This window comes from Oryctolagus cuniculus, chromosome 14 (genome assembly GCF_051225735.1).
Source record: "Oryctolagus cuniculus isolate XC-2025 breed Fujian yellow rabbit chromosome 14, ASM5122573v1, whole genome shotgun sequence".
Taxonomy (NCBI): Eukaryota; Metazoa; Chordata; class Mammalia; order Lagomorpha; family Leporidae; genus Oryctolagus; species Oryctolagus cuniculus.
In genome coordinates, this window is record NC_142880.1 from 19684300 (window position 1) to 19712188 (window position 27889).

Here is a 27889-nt window from a genome sequence, read left to right on the forward strand (position 1 = left end):
ATAGCAGCCTTCTCTAACGGACTCTTATGTGAGATAGTTGTGATTGCCTTTCTTTTAATGGCAACTAAAGGTTTTATTTGTTTTAGAATGTTGTAATCTCATTTCCCCCCACAATTTGGCTCTCTTACATTAGTAGTAAGGATATCATCAAATATCATCCCCTGTCCCACGGTCCCTCTCCCAGAATCTTCTGTTGACTAGGTAAGGATGTTAAAAGTTGGATACAGTGGAGAAATGGAATGTTAGACACATGCTGTGTTTGCCTTGTCTCACATGTGTTCACTGCTGCCTGTCTCACCTGGTACTGGGTGCACTCCTACCAGGAAACAGTAACTGGGCACAACTTTACCAGAAAAAAAAGTACAGCGATTTCAAGCATAAAAGAAGAGCTATGGTTATCTTGGCATTTGTAATAAACATCTATGTAGGGTTTCATGGTATACAAGTTTGTGTTATGAAGAGTTTTAATTCTGGTATAAACACTGGGTGACTGGCAGGAAATCCTGTCTTACTCCTAATTTAACAAATGAGAGAATTGAGATGTGGATCATGGATTTACCCGAAGTCTAGAGATTGGGTCTTCAGGTTCCATATCCCATACTCTTTCTTTTCTACCTGTTTTCTAGTAATGGAAAGCAAGAGTGGCTGTCCCATCCGAATAAGAGGTTGTGTACGTGCCGTGTTGACTGAACCTCAGATGTGCACAGCAGGGCATGCACACGTAGCTCTCTGGATGGTCTCCCTCTGTGTTGTTCCTCTACTTATATTGGAAATCTGCATTTTCCTCCTGTTTCTTTTGATGTTCTTCCCCTAACCTAAACTGAGGATTCATGTTTTGCCTTCTTAGCTATTGGTGCTGTGATACAGGAGGAGGAGGTTTTTGGTTTCATCTCTGAAGAGAGTAAAGCCTTCCTGAAAGTGCGAGTTGTGAAGCTGAGGTTTAGTGGAATCAGAATCTATTCACGGGCCGGTGTTATGGCGTAGCAAGTTAAGCTGCCACCTGCAATGCCAGCATCCCATGTGGGCTCCAGTTTGTGTCCTGCCTGCTCTACTTCCAATCCAGCTTCCTGCTAATGGCCTGGGAGAGGCAGCAGAAGATAGCCCAAGTGCTTGGGCCCTTGCCACTCACATGGGAGACCTGAATGAATCTCCTGGTTTCAGTCTCTGGCCCAGCACTGGCTGATGGGACCATCTGGGGAGTGAACCAAGATGAAAGATCTCTCTCTCTCACTCTCTCAACCTCTCAATCTGTCTCTCTGTGTTTCTCCCTCTCTGTAACTCTGCCCTTCAAATAAATGAATAAATCTTTAAAAAAAAATCTACAGATGATTAGTGGCAATTAATGATCACCCTTCTTATTAATTGTCCATCAGAGAGAGAGAGAGGGAGAGAAAGAGAGCTCTCCCATCCACAGTTGAATTAGATTAAAGCCAGGAGCCAGAAACTCCATCCAGGTCTCCCATGTAGATGGCAGGCATCCAATGCGTTAGCAGGAATTTGAAGTGAAGGAGCTGGGATGCTATTACGGAATGTAAGTATTCCAGATGACGGCCACAATACTGGCCTCAAGACCTTTGTAGCCTTGTCTCCAGCTGCCCCACATCCCTGGACCTGTGCTTCTAACACTTCCTGGAGTGTTCTTTCTTTGTTCTCTACCTTTTCAAGTATTCTCATCTTTTAAGGCCCTCTTAAGACTTTTGTACCAATATTTTTGTTATAGTGTGTTAACCTTTAGCCAGATTTGTTTCTTACCCTTTGTTCCCACTGCTTCTTTTCATGGTTAGGACGTGATTTGCAGCCTGACCCAAGTTTCTGCCCATTGTATAAATGTCTGCCCCTTCCAGGTGACTGTGGTCATTTAATGACTGGGATTGCACCATGTTTATCTTAGTATCTATAGTCCTTGGCAGGGTACCCTGTTTATTCAGTAGGTGCTGAATAACTATCGGATTAAATTTGCATTTGTTTTAGGTACTTTGCAGCAACTCAGTTTGAACCTCTGGCAGCAAGATCTGCTTTTCCCTGTTTTGATGAACCAGCATTTAAAGCCACATTTATCATCAGGATCGTAAGGGATGCACAATACACTGCTTTATCAAATATGCCTAAGGTACTGTTCTCCTTGAATGTTGAATCTCCTTGGATGTTGAATGAGTGGATCTCTTTCTTTAAGAACATTGAATTCCTCTGCCAGGCACCTGTTCAGCATAACTAAAATCATATATGTTAATATTCTTTCCTAAAATACTTAAGATCAGTTGGCAAGGCAGCCCGAGGAGCACTTGAGGGAAGAGAGAGAACTGGGCTTGCAGCATATGGGTAGAGAGTGAGAAGTGTGTGCTGTTTACAAAAGTGTGTGCAAATATTAGTCCTGGGAGCTAGTACAAGATAAGGGTGGTATTTTCTGAGGCACAGTGAGCCTTCTATTATAAACAGTGGTGTTTGATAGCGTTGAACCATGAAAGTTCTTATGTTTTACTGGTAAACGCAAAATCAATATTGTGATTTGTCGGTGGACTGCAAGAACATGAGCCTCTTTCTTGAGTTATAGCTCTGCCGGGAAGGCAGGTAAAACCAAGAGTTGTTTTTAAGCTGAACAGAACCTAGGGGGTCCTTTTGTTGTCTCAGCCTGATGGGAGCCTCCAGAATCCAAGTGCCTGGGGGAGAGGAGCAGCCATGCCCAGCAGGCTGCGGGGTCAACCGCTTCTTGGCAGCAGAGAACGTGGGAGAACGTGGGAGAACGTGGTCTGTTCTAAAACAAGACAGCACTACAACAACCCCACTCCAGCTGCTCTCTTCCCCTTAATCTTTCTCTGAGAGGGATGGATGCCTGCTTGCCTAGTATCCCAAAATGTAACTTACTTCAAGGTTGGCAGATCCTGCGTCGTGGCCTGTGTTCACTTACCTTGTGTCTGCTGCAGACTTCTCTGGTGCTTCTGCCTTTGATGCCCCCCTGCCCCCGGTGCTGGCTCCTCCTTCTGTGGCTGTGTCTGGTGCAGAGGGGTGGAGCACTCCCACATTCCATGGGGGGAAATTGGGTTGGTGGTAGTTTGAAGGGGAGAAACCGAACCACTGCTACTTACTGTCTCTAGTGTACATTTATTTAACACCATAATTGGGACCAAAAACTGCTTCAACATTTCAGTGCACTCAGTATATCCTTATGATGAAAGAGGACGGGACAAACAGACCTAGGGCCAGGCTCCCAGACCCTTGTGCTCAGGGACTGAAGTATGCCAGCATCTTCAGTACTTACCTCCTATTGCAATTTCCTGTTTCTCAATTTGTCATTGTCATTTGCTGCTGCATTTAAAGACTTGTTGTCTTTCCCTTTTGCTTACAGAAGTCATCAGTGCTCGTGGAAGACGGACTTGTTCAGGACGAGTTTGCTGAGAGTGTGAAGATGAGCACCTACCTGGTTGCCTTCATTGTGGGCGAGATGAAGAACCTGAGTCAGGACATGAATGGAACCCTGGTATGTGGTGTGGTGGTCCTCCCTGAGCCCACGCTGTCACAGGCCAGTCCTTGGCAGGAATTCCTGGCAGCTGCCTTATGAAGAAGCTTTTAGACCACCCGAGCTAAACCAGACTTGCTAATTTAGTGCTTAACTGTTAGAGAATTCTAGTAAAACCCTACGAGTACAAAGGTACTTCAGAAACTTTGTGGAGGGGTAGGCTTTTAGCCTAGTGGTTAAGGTGCCTGCATCTCACATCGGGGTGCTCAGTTTAATTCTCCTGATTCCAGCCCCTGGAGGTAACAGGTGATAGCTCAAGAAACTCGGTTCCTGCCACCCAGATTAAGTTCCTTCCTATCAGCTTCAGCCAGGCGTGCATTTATGGAGTGAACCAGTGAGTGGGAGCTCTCTCACTATCTGTCTCTTTCTTTCACTGCATCTTAAATTAATTAATTAAAAACAAAACAATTGTACAAGTCAATTTTTTAAAGTAAAAAAATGGAATTAAAAGATTATTTGGTTCAAGAAAATTTTGAAATCTTGTATGAGGGGTCTTCAAAAAGTTCATCAAAAATGTGTATTGTGGAAAAACATGGATTTTAAAACTTTATACAACAAAACAAACTTGTCTTTCAATTCTGTTTTTCAGTGAAGTGTCCCTGTATATGTATACTAAAGTTTCTAGAATTATACTGTGTAATATGGTAGCTACTAGCCTTATGTGACTTTTTAGATTTCAGTTAGTTAAAACTTGGGTGAGCATTGAGGTTAAGCTCCTGCTTGTGACACCCACGTCCCATATTGAAGAACCGATTTGAGTCCTAATTCCCCTGCTTCCAATCCAGTTTCTTGAAAATGTATTTCAAAAAAGTTAACATTATGCAAATAGACAGTAGTTTATTTCCTCAATTTATATGAGGAAACAAGGAGAAACAGAATGTGTGGAGTTAACGCTGTGCCAGCAGCTGCCCTAGACACTCGTGTATAAATGTTCTTTCACTTTATGAACTGGATCAGAGGGGAAGTGTTGCTGATCAGAAAACGATGTCTCAGAGGGGTTAAATTATCGACTTAAATTTACATTACCAATTGTCATAATCAAAACTGTACTGTCTACCACTACCACCATGTGCTGCTACTTAAACCAAGAGACATGAAAACTGTCAGTATAGGGATCAGCAATTTAAAACTTGAGGCCTACCAAGGGATTTTTCTTCTGCCAAAAAGTTGTAATCTCTAGGATGGCTATTGTTTTGTAAAGTTTATTTTGTAAAATCGGACAATAGGTTTATATAACAAGATTCCAAAATAAGGCTATAGGGCTTGATCTACTAATGTCTTCTTACTCATCAATTAAAAGTGTCAAAGGTTGGTGTAGGTCATTTTACAAGTCCTGTTCAGTGAACCCTGTGAAAGGTCTAAAGAAAGGGAACCATTTTTATCACTTCTGTTTGCTCTTCATTCCTTACACCTGTCTCTGCCTTCAGGAATGCCAAGATTAACCTGGAAAGTTCTAGGCAAGTTGTGAGATACACTGCTTTTGTTTATCTTGAGGTTTTTGTTTCATTTTGTTTTGTATCACTGCCTGCTTTTGTTTTTACTATAGACAGGTCTCGTTTGTAGAATCAGAATCTAAATTCGGTTGGTTATATGTGGATACCACATCTGATATTCAGCATTCAAGTGGAGCCTTCAGCAGTATTATCCATGTGAAATTGTAATTTAAATTTATTCATATTTAGTCATGAACATGACTTTGTGCCAAATTTCCACTAAAAAACATTTCTACCTTATGTATCCTCCCACCAGCTTGGGGCATTGTGTATAATTTATCTCGTTCTCCTAAAGTTCCATATAATCAGTTATTCTGGGTAGGCTTGATTCTGTTTTGCTTATTTTTGTTTTGGGAATTTATGCCTTTTTATGTGTCCAATTATGGGTTTAGGAAGGCTGAAATTTTTTCAGGAAATTCAATATTTAATACTTATTTAATATGAAGCTTCCAATATTTTCTGTCTTTATAAATTTTGCAGGCCGCATTTTAAATATTGTCCTTTTTGGGGATGAGGTTTGGTTCTGTGTTTGTGTTGTTTTCCCAGTTTGGATTTTTATTAAATTAAGGAAAAAAATAACTTAAACCTGATAAAGCTGTTATTTAAAGAACTCTTTCCTCTGGGAATAACCAGGGATCTTTATGCTTGTGTTTTTAGAAATCTCCCATAAAATCTTTGCAAGAGATTTGGCCAGGACAATTTTTTTTTTTTAAAGATTTATTTAGGGGCTGGTGCTGTTGCACAGTGGGTTAACTCCCTGGCCTGAAGCGCCAGCATCCCATACGGGTGCCGGTTTGAGACCCAGCTGCTCCACTTCTGATCCAGCTCTCTACCATGGCCTGGCAAAGCAGTAGAAGATGGCCCAAGTCCTTGGGCCCCTGCAACCACATGGGAGACCCAGAGGAAGCTCCTGGCTCCTGGCTTCAGATCCTGGCATAGCTCCAGCCATTGCGGCCAGTTAGGGAGTGAACCATCGAATGGAAGACCTCTCTCTCTCTCTTTCTCTCTCTGCCTCTTCTCTCTCTGTGTAACTCTGACTTTCAAATAAATAAACAAATAATTTTTTCTTAAGATTTGTGTATTTATTTGAAAGTCCGAGTTACAGAGAGGCAGAGGCATAGAAAGAGAGAAAGAAGTCTTCCATCCGCTGGTTCACTCCCCAGATGGCTACAGTGGCTGGAGCTGCACCAATCAGGAGTCAGGAGCTTCTTCCTGATCTTCCACACTGGTGCAGGGGCTCAAGGATTTGGGTCATCTTGTACTGCTTTCCCAGACCATAGCAGAAAGTTTGGTCAGAAGTAGAGCAGCCAGGAATCTAACCTGTGCCCATATGGGATACTGGCACTGCAGGCAGTGACTTTACCCACTATGCCACAGCACTGGCCCCCAGGACAGTTTTAAGTTGTCAACTTAAGGCTTGAGTGCCAGTTGACTCCCATTTAACATTGTGGAGCATACTCTTACCCAGACTCAGAGCTCTGTTTAAGATTTTTTTTTTCTCCAAGCTAGATTGTGCTCTTTGTTTATTTCTTAATGTTTCGGGTGCCCTTAGAACAAGCTTGATAATAATAATAATAACCTGATTGTTTATCTCTAGTAAGAACTCATAGCACATGTTCTTTTAAGGAAAAGAGTTGAAAAGAACAGAACAAACCACCTTTGTGGCTACTCCATTGTGTTTCAGAAATGGGAATAAGTAGATCCTTTGGTCAAATTTCAGTTTCATTTACAATAGTCACATTGTACTAGTTTAACTTATACCCAGAGAAAACAAGTCTCAGTGTAGATAATGAGGGTGAGTCTGTCTGCTTTCCCCCTTAGCCTGAGTCCCAGCGTGAATGAGCCATGGAGGCCATGACTCTGTTGTTCCCTTAGTTGGTTTTACTTACTGTGTGCCCCTCATAGTATGACTGTTTCACTGTGTGATTTTTTTTTAACAACATGGTCCATAAAAATAAGCCAACAGCAGCAAAAAATAATATGTTGCCAACTACTAGAAGCACTGACTGTACCATAGTCACTGAAAATAGTACGTTAGTCTCTAATGGTTTCTCTAGTGTCAATAAGTATGCAATTTCTGCCTTAAATATTAGCTTTAGAAGTAAGTCTGTCATTAGATGTGACTCCTCTGTTGTGTGCCTGTTACTGTCCAGGCCCCGTGATAGGCATTCAGTGAATTAAAATTTGGCGTTCACCTTCTGTTAATGCACAGTCTTCATAACTTAAAAGTAAGGATAACTGTAGGTAATGGGAGAAGAGAAAGTTAAATAGATAAATGCTAATAAGTTGCTGTAAGATGACCCCAAGCGGTTTATTTCAGGTGTTATGTCAGCTTAATAAACCAGATTTCAGTCGATTTTTGAACATCATCCTGTGTGTAGAAGGGATTTGTCAAACTCGAGATGGGAGGGTAGGGGGTGCTGGTAGCTGAAAGAGCTGGAAGTAAGAATTTGTTCCGTGAAAGTTCTCAGATGACTAGTCTTGACGGTGCTCACTTGAATACATTGTTTTCATTGTGCTGTCCTTACATTATATGTGATGTTTCTCTTTAGGTTTCTGTGTATGCAGTACCAGAAAAGATTGATCAAGTTCACCATGCCTTGGAAACAACTGTGAAACTGCTTGAGTTTTATCAAAACTACTTTGAAATTCAGTACCCACTTAAGAAATTGGGTAAGGATCAAACAGTGCCTCTGACTTTCACAACTATAACATGATTAGAAGGAGCTTTTGCCCAAGTTTTTTGTTTGTTTGTTTATTTTTTGTTTTTTGTTTTTTTAATCAAGAAACATTGTTAGTGTTTTACAAATTTGGACCAGTGTGGTTAAGCAGTGGGTTAAGCAGCCACTGACATCTTATATTGGAGAGCCAGTTCAAGTCCCAGCCAATCTACTTCCAATCTAGCTTCCTGCTCAGGAATGTTTTGGAAGGTGGCTCAAGTACTTGTTGGCTCCTGCTGACCATGTGGGAGACTTGGATGGAATTCCTGGCTTGAGCCCTATTCTGACTCTTGTGTACATCTGGGGAGTGAACCAGAGGATGGAGGATCTCAGTCTCTGTCTGTCTCTTCATCTCTCTCTGTTACTCTGCCTTTCAAATAAATAATTTTTCTTTTAAAAAAAAATAGAGATCTACAGAATTTAAGAAAAAAATTGTCACTATAAAGATTATTAAAAATGTATTTGAACTTAAAGCCTAAGAAGGTGTTTGGCTTGTGCCTGCATATTATATCAGAGTGCCTGGTTCAGATCCTGGTTCCTCTGCTTCTGATCCAGCTTCCTGCTAATGTGTGCCCTGGAAGACAGCAGATGATGGCTCAAAAACTTGGGTCTCTGCCACCCACATGGAAGACCCAGATAGAGTTCTTTCTTTTTTTTTTTTTTTTTTTTTTTTTTTTTGACAGGCAGAGTGGACAGTGAGAGAGAGAGACAGAGAGAAAGGTCTTCCTTTTGCCATTGGTTCACCCTCCAATGGCCGCCGCGGCCAGCGCGCTGTGGCCGACGCACCGCGCTGATCCGATGGCAGGAGCCAGGTACTTATCCTGGTCTCCCATGGGGTGCAGGGCCCAAGTACTTGGGCCATCCTCCACTGCACTCCCTGGCCACAGCAAAGAGCTGGCCTGGAAGAGGGGCAACCAGGACAGAATCCAGCACCCCGAACTGGACTAGAACCCGGTGTGCCGGCGCCACAAGGCAGAGGATTAGCCTAGTGAGCTGCAGCGCCGGCCCCAGATAGAGTTCTGAGCTCCTGACTTTGCCTGGCCCAGGCCAGGCTATTGTAGGTATTTGGAGAGTAAATCAGCAGTTGGAACAATCTCTTTCTTTCTTTCTCTCTGTCTTCTCTCTCTCTCTCTCTCTCTCTCTCTCTCTCTCTCTCTCGTTTCTTCCTCTGCCTTTCAAGTAAAATGGGGGGACAAAACCCCACTGAGAAGTTTATGGGTTTGTCACAAAGGTGTCAGATAGGTAGAAACCAGCCTAGTCTTAGTCTTAGTCTGGAGTCTGATTCTAACTTCTGAGAAAATCTTAATCAAATCATAAAAACTTTATAACGGGAGCTCAGGAAAGCATCAGGAGACTAGTCCCAGAACCTCATCCTCCTGGTTCTGGGAAGTTGGTCCATTGTGAAGGAACTGGGTTTTTTCTTTCACTAAGGGACAATGAAACAGTGACGGACAGGGCTTGGTCAGGTCTTCCTCAGCTGGTGGGTGGGAGAGCAGTACTCAAAGCTAGTGTAAGGACGGTTCCGTTTGTTAGGAGCACAGCGAGAGAAGCAGTGGATAGCGCATTTGATTTTACTGGGGTGTGCCTCTGGTGAGGGGAGGGTTGATCACTGCTTTCCTCTTATGTCCAGATTTGGTGGCAATTCCTGACTTTGAAGCAGGAGCAATGGAAAATTGGGGTTTGCTCACCTTCCGAGAAGAGACACTTCTGTATGACAACAACACTTCTTCAGTGGCAGACAGAAAACTGGTCACTAAAATCATCGCTCATGAGCTGGCCCACCAGGTAATAGCGATCAAGGCTGTTAACATCTCATTCCTTTGGTCTCTTAGAGTTTAAACATACATTTAGGTGCTAACACTAACAGACACTGTGGTCTAGAGTTAGACTATATAATAGATGACAATCAGCGTTTTTAAAATACTGTCTTTCATAATAAAAAGATGCTTTTTTTTAGCAAGAACTCAATTTTCTGGTGCAAACATTATGTTTGTAAGGACTTTAAAGCATTTTAACGTCCATTATATCACCTCACAGCATCTGTAAGGTGGGTGGTAATCCCATTTTATGGATGTGGAAACTGAGGCTTCCATACATGACTTGCCCAAAGTCACACCACCATCGAGTGGCTGCACTGGGCCTTGAAGAGCCACTGTCTGCTCAAGATGTCTTTCCCCGCCTCTAATAAGTCACAGCTGCTTTGTCTCTGACAGATGCCAGCTGCTCAGTATAATTTTCTGGGGTAAGCATCCTTTTTCCCTAAGCTACACTCTCTTCTGACAGCTCTTGAACTGTAGTTGGAACTCGATCTGATTTTTCTTCTCCTGCTAGAACTGGATTCTGTATTCATTGGGAAAGGTTGAGGGAATTCTGCATGACATGGAGAAAAAGAAAATCCTCTGGTCACCCAGATCCCCTTCCTGCCCCACGCCTTGTCTCCTGTGCCCTGTGTGAGGTGCTTGTCAGAGTCGGGTGTGGATGTCATGCAGGTGGCAGGATGGGAAGGAAGAGCAGAAGCGCTCTGCCTGGCTTGCTCCCCACCTCACACACGTTGTGTGCGCTGCTCTGTAGCCCCTGTGAGCACTCGTGAGCAGCTGGCATGGAGGCAGGTGCAGGCTGTTCCAAATGGTCGCATATATGCATCAATTTTGGGGGATCTCCTTGGGTCTGTTACTTCTCAGGCCAACCAGCACCACTCACTTCTTAATGACTTGTAAGTCATCCTCCTCTGAAATACTTTTTAAGATAGTATCTTAGAAAAATGTGCTATTGTACTTCTCAGAGGTGTTTTTATTTCACTGTCTCGTAACTCCGTCTTTTGCTGCTGATTTGACATAAGCTGTAGGCACACTGACTGAAGTCCATACCCTATAGCCATTTATTTCAAGAAATTTTGAGATACACTTTTTTGGGAGAATCTTCTGTCATTGTTTTTTCCTTTTTATTACCGCATGGAAGAAAACAAAGATCTTTTTATATCATTTGTGTGTATATAGGGCAATTTCCTAAGGAATGTTTGAATTCTGGTTTGAATCATGCAAAACTGTCTTCAGCTTTGGCAACTATGAGAAATGTGAAGTAAAAACACTCTAATAATAGGAAAATCTCTTACATAGACACTCATTTTTTAGTTGTAGATAACAATGGAAAATAGTCTTACTGACTTGATAGTAGAAGGTAAAGAATTTCCTTTTCTAGACAATCTCATTTTTTGAAGTGGCTAAAAAAGTCATTTCTCCAGCATGCTGACATGTTTGTTAAATTGACAGATGTGCTAATAAATCAATATATAAATAGTTTTTCTTGTTTTCCCATTTAATTAAAGTAAAATGTTAAAACTTTAATTTTATGTTTCATGTAAATTATAAACTTTGTCACTCTTTAATTTGAATATAGTTTGTTTTAGCTATTATACCCATGTATTTTTAAGATATTGTAATCTTATATGGACAATTATTCTGACAGTTAAACCAGTTATTAGAAAGTTCCTGAGAATGTAAATATTTTGTTGCTTAAAGCTTGTTTTTCCCACAGTGGTTTGGTAATCTGGTGACAATGCAGTGGTGGAATGATCTATGGCTAAATGAAGGTTTTGCCACCTTTATGGAATATTTCTCTTTGGAAAAAATATTCAAAGAGCTCTCCAGTGTGAGTATAGTGTTTCTTTGGCTTATGAATACTAGGAGAAAAAATGGTTAAGTAATATTTGCTACACATTTTCTGTGCACTTGGGGAAATGAAAATGTTTCCAGAAAGCTATAATGAAATTGACCCTTCTTACTGATATCAACATCTTTCAAAATTTGGCAATAAAAATTATCCTTTTGTTTATTGATGTAGTTTATTGAAAGATGAAATTATGTGATATCATTTCACATTTTTGTTATTAAGGAAAATATTCTAATTTGCTTTACTACATTTTTTTAATCAGATGTGGCCCTTCTGTTTGAAAAAGTACAGATAAGGTCAGAAAGACTCTTTTGCAAAATGTTTTTTTTTTTTTTTTTTTTTTTTTTTTTTAACAGGTAGAGTTAGACAGTGAGAAAGACAGAGAGAAAAGTCTTCTACTGGTTCACCCCCCAAATGGCTGCTACGGCCTGCACTGCGCCGATCCGAAGCCAGGAGCCAGGTGCTTCCTCCCGGTCTCCCATGCGGGTGCAGGGCCCAAGCACTTGGGCCATCCTCCACTGCCTTCCCGGGCCACAGCAGAGAGCTGGACTAGAAGAGGAGCAACTGGGACAGGATCTGGTGCCCTGACTGGGACTAGAACCCAGGGTGCCGGCGCCGCAGGCGGAGGATTAGCCTAGTGAGCCGCAGCGCTGGCCTGCAAAATGTTTTTAGACTTTGTATAGATTTTTTAAATTCAGTGATTTTTATGGAAATACTGTTCCTCTGTTATCACAGTGTACATCCTTGTAATAATGGTATACAGGTGGAGTGCAAATAATTTGCCTTCTTTAGGTAAAGGCATATTTTGGGCCCTTTTCCAAAGATTTGGAATATTCCATTGTGAAGAGGCATAATAATAGTGCTGTCACTGTGTTATTAGACTCCCTGGAGACGGGCCTGATACTTAGGGATGTTCAGACTCACCAGGTTGTGATGCAACAGATACCTCCTAAATTACCCAAGTAGTCAGGAAAGTAAAGATCCCCTTCAACCCTAAAATGCTGTGACTTTCTGTTAGACTTTCCAGAGAGGAGATCCAAGGCTGCTGTAATACAATACTTTTAGAGTGTTCAATTTGAAATTTTTGCATAGGACTTGTTAAAAAAATTCAAGTACTGTGAGAATTAATATTGAGCTACAGTACTAAGCAAAGTATTCTAAACCTGTATATGCTGTTTAATTAAGCAGTGAGATACACAGTATCACCACTGGGTGGTGCCCAGAATATTTAAAAACTGCTATATATTCTTCGGGAGCTCATCTGCTGAGCTCTCAAAACAATACTTTGTGTTTAAGTGATATTTTATTTAACATAAATAAACCTCAGTTAAGAGAAATGTATGTGAATGGACTTCAAAATGCTTGTGGAAAAATGGAACCATTAGATAGGTTTATTTGGGGGCAGAAAATTTTTGAAATACATAGTTTTTTCATTGTGAACTTTTTGAAGATCTACTCCTATTATCTTAATAGAAACCCAGGCTTGCTTTATGAGAAGTCACCTTAAGGACCACTTTTTGTTCTTTTTTTTCCCCCCCAATTTCAAATTCTATTTAACAAATACACACACTGACATTTTTAGAATAGTCATGTTGGATATCCAATTTGGCATGTGTTTAGTAAAATTTATTCTCATGCTGTAAGAATATGCTTATTTTTGTGTGGCCAGGTTATAATTGTATGTTTTAATTTAAGGAATATATGTGAAGCTCACAGTCTTCCTGTATTTTCAAAAGTTTATATCCTGAAGTTTGGCAAAACTGTTGTTTTTTTTAAATAATAATTTTAAGCAGTAATTAGGCTGATTCCTATAATGCTAATCTGCCTTTGGTACTGATATCCTACTCTGTTTCATTTTTTGCTAGTGTGAAGATTTCTTAGATGCTCGATTTAAAACCATGAAGAAAGACTCCTTGAACGCATCTCATCCAATATCATCATCTGTTCAGTCTTCAGAACAAATAGAAGAAATGTTTGATTCCCTCTCCTATTTTAAGGTATTGCTGTGTGTCAGAAAGTACCTGCAGTAGGTTTCAAATCAATTTCAAATGTGAGCAAGATACGTGATTGAGATAATTTTAAAGATTAAATGAGTGTTACTATTGGGTATCCTGTTAACTTGAAAATGTTTAAGCACTTAAACTCATTTGAATCTTGGTCTTATTTTCTTCTTTTTTACTTTGTTCCTTTTTTAAAATTCTGTGAGTAGTATTCCACTCAGTTAATCAGATCTTACAGTAGTACATTTCTGAAAGCTGGTTTACTCACAGATCCATAGGTAGGATATGTGCAGGGAGGGATTCTAAACCAGCCCTTGGCTGTATCACTCTGAACTTAGGGATGTTCTAAAGTTAGGACTGCCAAAACAAGTAAGCAGAAGAAGATTTTTAAGACTTGAAGATTAGATTGCAGGATCAGAGACACAGACTCCAGGTTTGGGGCTGAAGAGAGAACAGAAAATTAGAAATCTGTTAGGGTCACCATAAGGACTAGGGGTATCAGCGACATTCACATTTGTGTTGTGGCTTATTTGCCTCCTTATCTTGGAGATCAGATTAATTGGTTAAAAAGTTGAATTCCTGTGTTAGATGGAAAAGACGGTGCATAAAATGTTTGAGTTCCAGTCTGTGTCATCCGAATGCCCGATGTTCAGGTGTTGGGTACTTCGGAGGCAATGATGAAGTATTTGTGCCAAATGAATGGTATGTGGAATTTCTGCCTGGGTTGAGGAAGAGAAACTTTTTGCAGGAAAATGGAAATTTAAATTAAATAATAAGATTATAGGTAAAGAAGGATTGGAAAAGCTGGGGAGGACAGGAGTGGAACAGTGGGGTCTGCAAGAAAAAGGTAAGAATAGGCAAGGAGTTTCTGTTAGAGTAAGCGTCTGATAGCAGTAGAAGCTGCACATGGAGTAGGGGAGAGATGAGAAAGGTAGTATGGGGCCCAGTTGCAAAAGGTTCTAAAAGCCTTAAGGAATGAGGACATTTTTCTGTAAGCAACAGGAAGCTTTGGAAGATTTTTGAACCAGTTAGGAACCAGGTTGGTTTCAGTTTGTAAAGAGATTGAAGTGGTGAGAGAACTGAAGTCAGGAAGCGGCTGCTGAAGTGCAGGCATGAAATGAGGGGTGGGAGAGAGGGTAGAGAGGAAGACGTGGGTGTAACAACACTGAGCGCGAGAAGCGCTTAATTCAGTGATAACAGGGTAAGGCAGGTAGAGGAGGCAGAAATGTTTCCAGGTTTGAGCCTGACTCAGGGAGACTTACAGTACTGTTAACAAACAAGGAAATCAGGAATTGAGCTATATTTTAACTATTACACATTAGTCCTTCATTTTCCACAGTTTCACCATCTGTGATTTTGGCTACCCATTGCCCAAAAATATTAAATAGAAAATTCCAAAAATAAACAATTCATACATTTTAGATTGCATGCCCATTTTGAGAAACATCATAAAATTTTACACTGGGGGCTGGCACCGTGGTGCAGTGGGTTAATCCTCTGCCTGCAGCGCTGGCATCCCATATGGGTGCCAGTTCTAGTCCCGGCTGCTCCTCTTCCAATCCAGCTCTCTGCTGTGGCCTGGGAAAGCAGTAGAAGATGGTCCAGGTCCTTGGTCCCCTTCACTGGCATGGGATACTGGGAAGAAGCACTTGGCTCCTGGCTTTGGATCAGCGCGATGCGCTGGCTGCAGTGTGCCAGCCGCAGCGGCCATTGGAGGGTGAACCAATGGCAAAAGGAAGACCTTTCTCTCTGTCTCTCTCTCTCACTGTCCACTCTGCCTATCAAAAAAATTTAAAAAGTATGTATGGGAAAAATTAAATAGTCTATACTATAGGTTTGGGTACTCTCAGGCACAGAAGTTCTTTCAGGATTGGTTGATGACAGCTCTGTTTTTGACCCCTTACCCTCTAGCTCCAGAAATCAGTGTCATGTGTTCATGTGGTTTCTGCTGCATACATAACCCTGTCAATATGGAAACCACATATTTCTTAATTGGGATCTGGCAAATATACTACACAATTGAGAAAAATAGGGTACTAGATAATTGATCAGTATTTTGTACAAGAAAAAGTAAATGCCAGTAGGGAAATATGAGATAAACATATCTGTTTGGTGTTCATAATTACTAAGCCTAATTCTGATGTTGGAGAACTCATTCACTCCACAAATCTTGCAAATGCCCACCATATGTCATACATCAGAGTAAAAGGTGGGCTGTGTCCCTTCTGTGGAGCTTCCATTTTAGCAGTCAAAAATACAGATGGACATAGTACAATTAATAAACAGGTGTTGTGTTAGATCATAATTCCTAATAGGAAAACAAAGTATGGCAGGTAAAATGACAATGATAAAAGAAATGCTGTTTTTGTTTTTATTTATTTATTTTCATTTTATTTGAAAGAGAGAGATGGAGAGAGATCTTCCATCTGCTGGTTCACTCAAATTCCCACAACAGGCAGGCTGGGCCAGGCTAAACCCAGGAGTCCAGAATTCCATTAAGCTCTCCCAGGTGTGTGGCAGTGACCCAGATACTTAAGCCACCATCTGCTGTCTCCCAGAGTGCATGCTAGCAGGAAGCTGGACAGGAAATGGAATAGCTGGGACTCAAAGCAGGAACTCCAGCAGAGGATGCAGGCATCCCAAGCAGCAATTTTAAGCATTGCGCCACATGCCTGCCCTAAAAAAAGGCTGTTTTATACAACATGATTAGGGAAGACCACTTATATGGTGACATTTGTACACCTTTTGAGGAGTGAGACATGAGGCATGTGGGTTTGGAGGAAAGGAATGGTCCAGATTAAGGATGTGATCAGTATATAGAGCTTGTGTGTAGAAGAGAGGAAGTTTGCCAGGCCTGAGACTGCTGTCCTTCAAAAGGCCAGCTTGCACCTTGGCTGGCATCTGGGAACTTGGATTTTGAGAAAATTCCTACCGTGCTATGGTAAGAGTGATTTATTGTACCTAAACTGTGTAAGCAATATAGTGGGTGTGGAACATCTGCTATTCTTTTGGAAGTCTTGAATTTTGGTTTGTGCTAGGTAAGGTACCTCCACGACTAGCCCCTAGTGGATACTCAGAGTGCTAACTCTAATGCATATCCTTGTGTTGACAACGTATCACCCATGTTATCACAACTTGCTAAAGGAGTTAAAGACATCCGGTATGACTCTGCTGGGAACTTGGAAGCTTGTTCCTGGTTTCCCCTGGACTTTGACCCATGTGCCTTTTACTTTGTATCTTTTCACTCTGTAGTTAATTATGTGGTGAATGTGACTATATGCTGAATGTTGTGAGTCCTCATAGCCTAACATCTAATCTGTGACTGGTTTTAGTGACCCTGCACAGCCTGAGATCAGAGATTGTCTTGCATGTTCAAACACCAGCAAGGATCGCTTCTCGGCCTTTTGGCTAAGAGCAAACACCAGCAAGGAGCCAATGTATCTGGAGTAGAGTAAGCGGAGGAGAAAGTAGTAGGTAAAGTCAGCAATTCTAAGGGCCCAGATTGTTTTAAGGTCTACTCAGCCAGGATGCGAATGTTGATTTTCTTCTAAGTGAAATAGAAAGCCACTTGATCAGGGAAGCACCTCGAAGTGGCTTGTTTTTGAAGAGATCACTCTAGTCTTCAACAGCACATGGAGCCAGGATGGACAGGAGTGGTGGTTGTGAAGGTGATGTGGTTGGACTTGGAATGTATTATGAAGGTTGACCCAGTAAAATGTGCTGATGAAATAGATGTGGAATGTTAGAGAGGACTGAAGGGTAACTTAAGGATTTTGCCTACACAACTAGAAGAATGAGTGGCTATTTCCTGAAATGGAAAAGACTGCTGGAGGAGTAGATTCAAGGCAAGAAGAAAAAATGTTCAGGTTTTGAGTATGAGATCTGCCTTAGACATAAAAGTGCTTGCGAACAGTTGGATGTGAGTCTGGAGTTTGATTACATATATGAATTGGGGAGTCATTCAGTATCTCTGGATCAACTAAGAAGTGAAGGTAGATAATGAAGAAAAGATGTCCAAATATCAAACACAGGGCACCCTAAAGTTTAGTCATTTGGAAGATAAGGAGGCTGTGGCAAAAGAGACTGAGGGGGGTGACTGGAGAACAGAGGGGGAATTAGGCATGGTGTGTCTTACACAAAGGCATGAAGACATTAAAGGAAAATTGGATGATCAGTTTTATCCAGTGCTGCACCGAGTTAGTAATGTTAGTCTGAGGTTGGGCACCAGGAAGTTCTCCAGTAACATCAATAAGAGCATTTCTAATGGAGTGGTGGTTAGCAGATGACTCAGGAAAAAAATGGAGGTGGTAAACAGGGAGCAAGAAATAGAGTGACAGCTGAAGAAGGCATGAAGGTATGGGAAGCTGGGGAATCTCTTGTTTGTGTGGGATTAGGAACGTTTACTAGTTTTTGCTTTGCTGGTGGGAATTTTACAATACAGAGGGAAAGTTGGTGATGTAGGAGAAGAGAGCTTATTGGGATCAAGAATGAGTAGTTAAATTTATAGAACAAGAGTAGCTATGACATCTACATAAATGAGAGAATTTAGTTATATGTTCTGATGATCTTGTTGAGTTAAAGTGCTACACTGTTATCAGAAGTAACATTGACTCAGAAATTACTTACCTGCCTACGAGCAGGCATTGTAGTAGGCATTGTTCTAGTTATTTTAGTTGAACTTTTCAGTTTTTCCCTCAACTAGCAAACAGTCTAGAAGAAGAAATGAATATAGGAGAGGTGCATGAAGTGAAAAAAATTGAAGATGGGGAAGTATGATTGCTCTTTTGAGTTAGGAAAGGCTTTCCAGAGGAAGTGATTGAAGTTCGGAAGTGAGGACGTGTGCATGAGTGATGCAGTGTGGCGTGGCAGCGTGCCTGACCGGAGGATCCCTGCATGCCTGCTGCCCTAGACTTTCATTAGTTCCAAACGCTCCTGAAGTGACTGTGCAGAAAGAACAGAGGTCCTAGTTACTTCAACAACATGATGTACCAAAACGGGAAAGTCACACACTGCCTGGTCTGGAAACGAGAGCTCGGCTGATTTGTTGTGTCTCCAGCAGTGTGTGCCCGTGAATTCAATGGGTACCTTAACCACTGGAGTTGGGAGTGGAGAAGCACAGAAAACAGGGTTTGTTTCTCTATTGGAAATTTATGTATCAAAAATACTTAGCTTTTCAACACCAGCACTGACAGAGTACATACACTGGCAGCACACAGATTGGTCATGGTAGAATTAGTGCACTTGGGAGTCTACTTCATTCATTCTTTTTCAAATCCCTTAAATAATTTTCATACAATTTGGACATAGTCTACATCTAGCTATCTGAGACTAACAGTGTATTATAATTGGGTTCTTTGTATGGAGGTATATGTGTAGGATGGTCAGCATATTCTGAATTTTAAATTCTTAATCCTATAACTTCTAATTGTCATTTCTCCCCTTTTCCTCAATTTTTTTTAAATAGGGAGCCTCTCTCTTGTTGATGCTGAAGACGTACCTTAGTGAGCACGTGTTTCAGCATGTAATTATTCTTTACCTGCACAATCACAGCTATGCATCCACCCAGAGTGACGATCTGTGGGACAGTTTTAATGAGGTAAGTGTCCTGAATACATTGCTTACCTCTTAGAGTAAGACAGCAGAAATTCTTTTTCTTTTTTTCTTTTTTTAAGATTTGTTTATTTATTTGAGAGGCAGAGTTACAGACAGAAGGAGAGACAGAGAGAGAGATCCTCCATCCGTTGGCCCACTCCCCGAATGGCCACAATGGTCAGAGCTGGGCCAGTCTGAGGCAAGGAGCCAGAAGCTTCTTCGGGTCTCCCATGCAGGTGCAGGGGCCCAAGCACTAGGCCATCTTCCAGTGCCTTCCAAGGCCATCAGCAAGGGAGCTGGATCAGAAGCAGAGCCGTTGGGACTCAAGCTGGCACCCATGTGGGGTACCAGTGCGGCAGGCGATGGCTTACCCCACTATGCCACAGCACCGGCCCCAGGAATTCTTTTTATATTCTTATCACATATGAAAACAATTCTATAGTACCGAGAATATTTCTTCAAGATAAAGGGCAATGGAGCTTAAGACACAGATATTGATGCACAGGGCACCAAGGCTGAGCCCACAGCTGGGAGCACTGCTCCAGCTGCTGAGACGAGCGTGTGTGGCCCTGTGCAGCTGTGTTCGTCACGCACCTCACTCTCCAGGCCGGTTCTGTAGGACAGGGAAAGTTGTCTTCTCTGTATTAATGGGTATTATGTATTTCTGTTATTTGATTGCTTTTCCAAAGGCCTCTTTTCCTGTTTGTCTTCCCCCCACCTGGTTTTTCTTCATGACTATCTTCTGCCCACGGAGTCTCGCCTTTTGTGGCCTTGGCCCTCTCGAGTAGATGACATGTCTCAGTGTAACCACCAGAGGCTGCCTTTGGGTTCTGCTGGGGCTGCTGATGTCCTCACTGGCAGTGTGATGAGGAAGCACACCTGAGCCCACCTGCCTCACGTGTGTGTGCCGGCCACACAGCCCTGATGAGGCATTGCGTTTGGGGCCCTGATCTGCATCAGTGTTTCTACATGCTTTGTTTGTAAATTTGATGGACATTCTAGCCATATTCTCCAGACAAATCACAGATGTGCAAAATGCCCCATACAGTGGCAGCAGAGCTTGTGGACGCTGGCTGAAGAACCCCTGCTCTGGTCTTTTCAGTGTGTTCTTTCTGCCTGCTTGCCCGCTCCCAACTCTGGTGTTTTCTGGCTGTTAACCCCTTGGCCAGAAGGTGCACCTTCCTTGCTAGCAGTGCTGAGTTCTTTCAAAGAGGGCTCCATTCTTAGGACCTCACAGTTGCTTCCAAACCTTTGTTTTTTCTTGGATCATGTAGCAGCATTTCAGTTAAGCCATGTTATTTACGCTCCTAGTCTCCTGCCTTCCTCCTTGACCATGGCTTTTGCATCATGGTGTTGTCCTGCCGTAACCTAGTCCCTAACATGGTCAGGTTTTTCAGCATCCACATCAGAGTACTCACTGGCCTTTTTATTTTGATACTTTTTCAAACACCCAAGAGTCCCTTGCTTTTGGATGAGCTTGTTTTCTTCCCAGCCTCTGGTCCAGAAAGAAGTAGGTCAGAGCCATTAGAAATACAAGATTCATAGCTCGGTGATTTTAGGAATTTGTTCCATTCATTTGTGCTTTGAACAAATACAGGTGTGGTGACTGAGGTCAGACCTACCGTAGTGGAGCGATTACCAATTTAGGGACACAATGACTGAGTTGCTTGCAAGTTGTTCATGGACTGCTTCTTCATCATTGATCCTGGATGTGCAGGGGCAGTGGGCTCCAGCAGGTCTGTGACTTCTGATACCAGATTCTCTGTCAATAAGTTTATGTATTTTCTTGGAAAAAACGTCTGTGACCATCAAAAAAGTTTACCTTTGTTGTCCATGGAGACTCGACATTAATGCCACTGACCTGTTCCTCTCAGTCTTCTGCTGTTACTGCTTTTTGGTATTCCCACAGTGTTAATCTCTAAAAGATTTAATGTTTGTCAAGTGGCCAATACAGAATCAAGAGAAACCTCGGCTCTGCTGATTCATAGGGTTGAGTAGCAGGGGCTGGCACTGTGGTAGCAATACTTCCAACTCTAGACTGCCATCTGGTGTGTCTTCTGGTGGTGGTATTGTAGCCTCAGAGACTACTTGTGCTGTTTTAGGGATTTTAATCTTCATGAGTTTGGGGGTTTTTAATCTTAGTGAATTCTCAGTTGGTTGGTCTCACAGGTGCTACTCTTCAACATAGTGAGTGTCCACGCCCTTCCGTGTGGCTTACCCTGTGCCAGAGTTCTTTCCTTCCAGCAGCTGCTTGTTAACCTGCATGAGAATGTAAACCCAGTTTAGCATCCATGCTTCTTGACTATGTTAGCATTACATGAGGTCTTCGTAGAACGTGGTCAGGAAGGTGTCAGTCTTTCTAATTTTTATCTCTAAACAAAAGTAATTCATTCTTTTTTTACAGGTCACAAATGGAACATTAGATGTAAAGAAAATTATGAAAACTTGGACCCTGCAGAAAGGATTTCCATTAGTAACTGTTCAAAGAAAAGGAAAGCAACTTTTTGTAAAGCAAGAGAGATTCTTTTTAAATATGAAGCCTGAAATTCAGCCTTCAGATGCAAGGTACCTGCGTCTTTCTTTCTAAGCCATCTCTTTCACATCCCAGGTTACAGTGCTTTTAAATGTCCTGTAATCATAAGTCCTTGTGAAACATATTATCCCTGAGAATCACTTAAAAATTTCCACTTCCTTTCCTTAAAAAAAAAAAGAGCCAACAAATCATGTGAAACAGCTGAAATATTAGAAACAGTAATAATCTTCCAATATTTTCTTTACAGCTACCTTTGGCATATTCCACTATCCTATGTTACGGATAGAAGAAATTATTCAGAGTATCAGTTGGTATCGTTACTGGACGAGAAATCAGGTTTGACTATAATTGACTCTTTTCTCTAAGAAATTGGAAATGACAGAGTTGTAAAAATCTGAGCAAAGAGCGGAGAGGGGATTGTGGTTACCAGTATGCTCACTGTCTGAAAAGGTTTTATGAACTGGTTTTATGTCCAAGGTATGAATAAAGTAAAATTGATTCTATGTATCATACACAAAATTGGCCTTTACTCCTGTTAAGTAAAGGACAAACCATTGCAAGGAATGTGGGATCCTCCTTGGCAGGAAATAGCAAGTGCTGTATTTGTGTATGCTGGGTAAATATTTTATGTTACAAAGTTATAAAAGTTGAACAGTTTCTTCAAGTATGCTCAGGTATCTACCTTCAAGGGGCAGGCTGTGGCAGTTGCATTGTTTTTGTTTTTGTTTTTTCATTTATTTGACAGATAGAGTTAGACAGTGAGAGACAGAGACAGAGAAAGAGAGAAAGGTCTTCCTTCCATTGGTTCACCCCCCAAATGCCCACCACAGCTGACGCTGCGTGGATCCAAAGCCAGGAGCTAGGTGTTTCCTCCTGGTCTCCCATGCAGGTGCAGGGACCCAAGCACTTGGGCCATCCTCTACTACCTTCCTGGGCCACAGCGGAGAGCTGGACTGGAAGAGGAACAACCAGGACTAGAACCCAGTGCCCATATGGGATGCTGGCACCACAGGTGGAGGATTAACCAAGTGAGCCATGGCGCCGGCCCCAGCTGCATTGGTTTTTAAAAGATTTATTTCTTTGAAAGGCAGAGTTATAGGGAGGGAGAGAGAGAATCTCCCATCTGCTGGTTCACTCCTCAAATGGCCATAACAGCCAGGGCTGGACCAGACTGAAACTAGGAGCCAGGAGCTTCCTTTAGGTCTCCCACTTAGATGCAGGGGCCCAAACATTTGGGCTATCATCTGCTGCTTTCCCAGGCGCATTAGCATGAAGCTGGATCAGAAGTGCGGCAGCTGGGGCTCGAACCATTGCCCATATGGAATACCTGTGCTGCAAGCAGCAGCTTAACCTGCGGTGCCACAACACTGGCCCTGGAACTACATTTTAACAAACACCCTTAATGTTTCTTATGCATAATAAAGGTTAGTGCATGACCTAGATTGAGAGTAAAGAAATAATTATTAAAAACGTCCTGCAGATGTAGCCTATGTTTTTTGGTAAAGAGAAAATGTGGCAGGAAACAGTCATGGTAAGGAGTGGAGACAGGAAAATGTAAAGGTGATACAGGATCAGAAGATCCAAAATCTGAAAGGCTCCAAACTCTGAGAGACTCCAAAATCCAAAAGTTTTGAGCTCCTGCTTGTTGTGTATCAGGTCACAGATTTCAGATTAGGGATTCAGAACTCCGAGAAAATCCCACCACGCTCACTGACATCATACGTAAGAGTGTTAGTTGTTGAATTAACAACAGGAGTCACTGTACTCTAACTTCCCATGTGAGACCTCTGACCTCAATGAATTTTATTTTGAGAGCTAACTGTAAAACTTGTTCTCAAACAGTTCTTGAGTGTGTGTGTGTGCACAAATTGTTGAAATCTTTACTTAGTATAGAGTTGGTCTTCTGTGTATAAAGTTCATTGAAAATGGATCCTAAAGGAGAATGGGACTGGGAAGGGGAGAGGGAGGAGGAGGAGGGGTGGGAAGAATCACTATATTCCTAAAGTTGTACATATGAAATTTGCATTCCTGAAATAAAAGATTTTTTTTGCGGCGGGGAGGGAGTTGGGGTGGAGAGGAAACCCTGACAAAATCTGAGACACTGTGGTCCCAAGCCTTTCAGATAAGGAATCCTCATCCTGTGTGTGCTGGCCAGCAAGGAGTCTGTAAAAGCAATTAAATCGTAGTTTCTGACTACCTCTTAAGTACTGCTCTGAAGTCCATGTCACATATCCTTTCAATTTGTGTCCTAACAGAACATAGAGCTTTTGGGTTCTGTAGGACTTACTAGTGATGTTTTAGATTTATGAAAAAGGGAAAGTTTCTTGTTTGAATTTGGATCTGGTGGTCAAGCTTCCATTTTTGAGAGGTGGGTAAAGCTTATGCGCAAGGAATTTAGGGCTCGTTTGCATGATTCCCTTCTTTTTACTATGAAATTTATTTATTTGAAAGAGTGACACAGGTAAAAAGAGAGAGATCTTTCTTTTTATTTATTTATTTATTTGACAGAGTTAGTGAGAGAGAGAGAGAAAGGTCTTCCTTTCATTGGTTCACCCCCCAAATAGCCGTTATGGCCGGAGCTATGCCGATGTGAAGCCAGGAGCTTCTCCTGGTCTCCCATGTGGGTGCAGGGCCCAAGGATTTGGGCCATCCTCCACTGCACTCCCGGGCCACAGCAGAGAGCTGGACTGGAAGAGGAGCAACCAGGACTAGAACCTGGAATGCCAGCACTGCAGGTGGAGGATTAAGCAAGTGAGCCACAGCGCCTGTCCAAGAGATCTTTCATCCACTGATTCACTCCCTAGATAGCCACAGTTGCCAGCCTGGAAGTCCATCCAGGTCTCCCACAGGGGTGGCAGAGACTCACATACTTGAGTCATCGTCTGCCTCCAATGATGCACACTGGCAGGAAGCTGGATCAAAAGCAGAGCAGCCAGCACTGGAACTGGCATTCAGGCAGCAGCTTAATCCCCTGCACCATAATGTCCACTCCCAGTGCTTTTCTTTGGTGAAAGAAAACTCCAAACTTTAGAGAGGTTTAAGTGGGTCCTGGTAGGATAGTCTGATTCAAGAGAGAAGAGATAACCTTTCTTTTTACATCTAGCAGCACAGCCAAACCATGGCTAGAACATTTAAAAGGATATTTTTAAAATCATCTGACAGTATATTAATTTTTGGTGGCATTAGAAATAACTAGACAGTAAAAAATTTGCTTTTTTCTCTTTATTCTTTAGCTCAATTTTTATGTGCACTTTTGAGATTCTTTCAAGCCCTGTACACTAGCTCATATTTTCAGCCTTAGGCTTATCTTTCTTCGATCTTACTTGGCATTCTGGGCTCCCACAACACAAAAACTCTTGCAGTAACGCAGACATCCATGCTATCTCTTTTCTCTGGCCATTTGCATGTGCCATTTCCTCCCTGCAGATCCCTCTGGCCTTCCCACTCCCCTGATCTCCTCTTTGTTCTTCAGATCTTAGCTCAGTCAGTGCTTGCCCCAGGAAGCTTTCCCCTACCCTACTTATGTTTTTAATAACATCATCTACTTCTCCACTGTAGCATATGTAAGTCCCACTTCACTTATTATTATTATTATTATTATTCTCATACATATATAGAGAGAGAGATGTGTGTGTATGTGAGCACCCCCTATTGAGGGTAAGGATCAGCTATATGAATGATTTTTCTAAACTTTGCATTCAGTAGGCACACAAAGTTTTTACTGAATGAATAAAGTTAGTACATAATGAAATAGGTAAATTTTAAGTATCACTATAAAAAATCTAGGGAAAAAGCATTCAAGATCTGATGAAATTATATCTTATTTCCCCTTCATTTAAAAAGATTCTTAGTAAAGGGAAATATACAAAATGTGATGTAATATAATTGTTTTAATCTAGAGCTGGAACTGAGCCAGTATATGATGAAAGCAATGTCTGTCACTTCCTCTTCTCAGCCGTGTCATTTCCCTTGCTGCTGCTGTTTGCATTCCTGTCAGTTCAGGTTTTGAAAGTCCATGCTGAAAATGTTCCACCCTTCCAAAAGTGGTTAACTCAGAAGACACTTGAGTCTTCTTGGTTCCCAGTACACCAATGAAAATTACTCTTAATTACATTTTCATTTTTCCTATTCTCAGAAGAAATGTAAGAGAGGCTGACTTCAATCATATTTTATACCATATGGCTTTAGTGTAGAATATTAATTACCTTGATGAGTTGTTAAATCTATGCCATATTTCCATGGGTTCTAATTTCAGAGTTGCTGCATTAGTTCAGCCATCTATAGTAGTTACATTTAATCAATGTGTTTGTGATTTTTCCCCATATATGTGAATTTTGAATACTTAGTGTTGGTTTTGCATAAGATCTGAAAGGGGTAACTTTTCCAGGCTACATACTTGAGAAATTTATAGTAAAAAAAAAAAATCCCTCCTGCCTTTCTTCCTCTCTCCCTCCCTTTCTCTTATCTACATCAACCTGAACTCTTTTTTTGAAAAGCAGAGTTACAGAGAGGCAGATGCAGAGAGAGAAGTCATCCATCCTCTGGTTCACTCCCCAAATGGCCACAGTGGCAGAGCTGGGCCAATCCAAAGCTAGGAGCTAGGAGTTTCTTCCAGGTCTTCCACGTGGGTGCAGGGGCCCAAGCACTCAGGCCATATTCCACTGCTTTTCCAGGCCCTTAGCAGGGAGCTGGATCTGAAGTGGAGCAGCGAGGACTTGAACCGGCGCCCACATGGAATGCCAGCACCATAGGTAGAGGCTTAACCTACTTTGCCACAGTGCCAGACCCAGACCCAAGCTCTTTAACTGCAAGTATAGTTATATTAAATCTAACTTGGAACATTCATATTTCTGAAAGAATTTCACTGTACCAGAACTGAGACCTGTTGTTGGAAGGAAAGGGCATGGAGGAGAAGGAAGAAGGAAGGGCATGTAATCCAAACATATATCACATGCCACACTCTGCCCTGGCCATTGTTCCCTGAGAAAATGAAGTAGAAAGGACTATTAGAAACAGGAATGCTTTTGAACAAGGGGAAAGGCGGATCAGCCACATGTGTGATGCTGGCCCTCTGGAGCAAACTGGACAGGAAGTTTTGTAAAAACCTTGTAGTGGAAACATGTTTTTTGTTTAGCTGCTTTAATGTTTCTTTGTAAAACAGTAGTAGGTTTTCATAGCTCATTGACGAATAGTTTTTTAAAATCACAGATTACTTATCTGGGCTTTTGCCATTTAAGATTGGAGTTGCTCACTCTATTTTTACTACCCAATGGACTGTGAAAACTGAACGGTTAATCTGTTAATGATTGTAATAAATTAGAAACATATGAAGGAAGCCTCATCTGCATTTGAGCTACAGGATCAAGTTACCTCCCTTGTGTACAAAGCTATTATTTTTGATACCTGTGGTTTTAAGGTCTTCCCTCCTACATCATTCGAAGACATGAAAGAGACTAGTATTTTGATTCTTTCAATGATAACTCTTCTCGGTCTTGATGCTTTTGACTGCGCTGCTTTATGTTCTGTCATCTCAATGACAGTAGCAATTTCAAGTACACTCCCAGCCGCATTCCCCCTTTATACCATCTGGACTTGGCTGGGTTTACAACGTGGTAAGTTGCTTATCAGCCAAGATAATATTGCTGTATTTTTCTTCATCCATCCAGTGGAACCATTGCCATACCTATCATTCCTTTTCTTCCTGGAAGGGTGGGAGAAGGGAGTTGGGGACTCTAATCCTTCTACGTGGGCTTCTTTTTTAATAAAAGTCTCTGTAGGAGATTGTGCTTAGTGACCCAGAGAGTGTTGATGTTTTTGGATTAACCAATGATAAAGTTAATTTCATTAGTCATAGGTTTGTTAAAAATCACTCCAACGTAGTAGCTACGGTTGCCATCACAAGTATTCCTTAGGACTGCCTTCTGCCCTGAAAAAAGGAATAAACCTGCTTATCTAATTTATCTTTTCCATCTGGTACTGTACCAGCAACATAACAGAAATTAGTGGGGAATTTTTTCATAAAAAAGGCTAAGGTAAAATGTCCTATTAAGACATAATCAGAATGTCTTTTTCATCTTAAACAACTTGTGCAGGCCTAGCATTTGGCCTGGCAGCTAAGACACCCCTGTCCTGAGTCAGAGTGCCTGGGTTTGCTTCCTTGCTCTGGCTCCTGATTTTAGCTTCCTGCTAGTGCAGAGCCTGGGAGGCACCGAGTGATAGCATGAGTACTTGGGTCCTTGCCACCCTTGTGGAAGACATGGATTGAGTCCCCTGTTCCCAGATTCAGCACTGCTCAATCCTGGCTTATTTCAGACATATGAGGAGCGAATTAGTGAATGGGGGTGTGTGTGTGTATACACCTTCTCTCT

At 41.8% G+C, this 27889-nt stretch overlaps 1 protein-coding gene across 1 annotated transcript in view; it reads left to right on the forward strand.

The window, feature by feature from the left end:
- Positions 1 to 27889, forward strand: part of LNPEP (leucyl and cystinyl aminopeptidase) — a 103244-nt gene that overhangs the window by 51182 nt on the left and 24173 nt on the right. Inside the window, exons 3-11 of the mRNA XM_008261965.5 lie at positions 1972 to 2110; positions 3344 to 3475; positions 7560 to 7680; positions 9358 to 9512; positions 11262 to 11375; positions 13262 to 13393; positions 18861 to 18992; positions 21393 to 21553; positions 21769 to 21857. Of these exons, the coding sequence (XP_008260187.3) occupies positions 1972 to 2110; positions 3344 to 3475; positions 7560 to 7680; positions 9358 to 9512; positions 11262 to 11375; positions 13262 to 13393; positions 18861 to 18992; positions 21393 to 21553; positions 21769 to 21857 (1175 nt within the window). The remainder of the gene's footprint in view (positions 1 to 1971; positions 2111 to 3343; positions 3476 to 7559; positions 7681 to 9357; positions 9513 to 11261; positions 11376 to 13261; positions 13394 to 18860; positions 18993 to 21392; positions 21554 to 21768; positions 21858 to 27889) is intronic.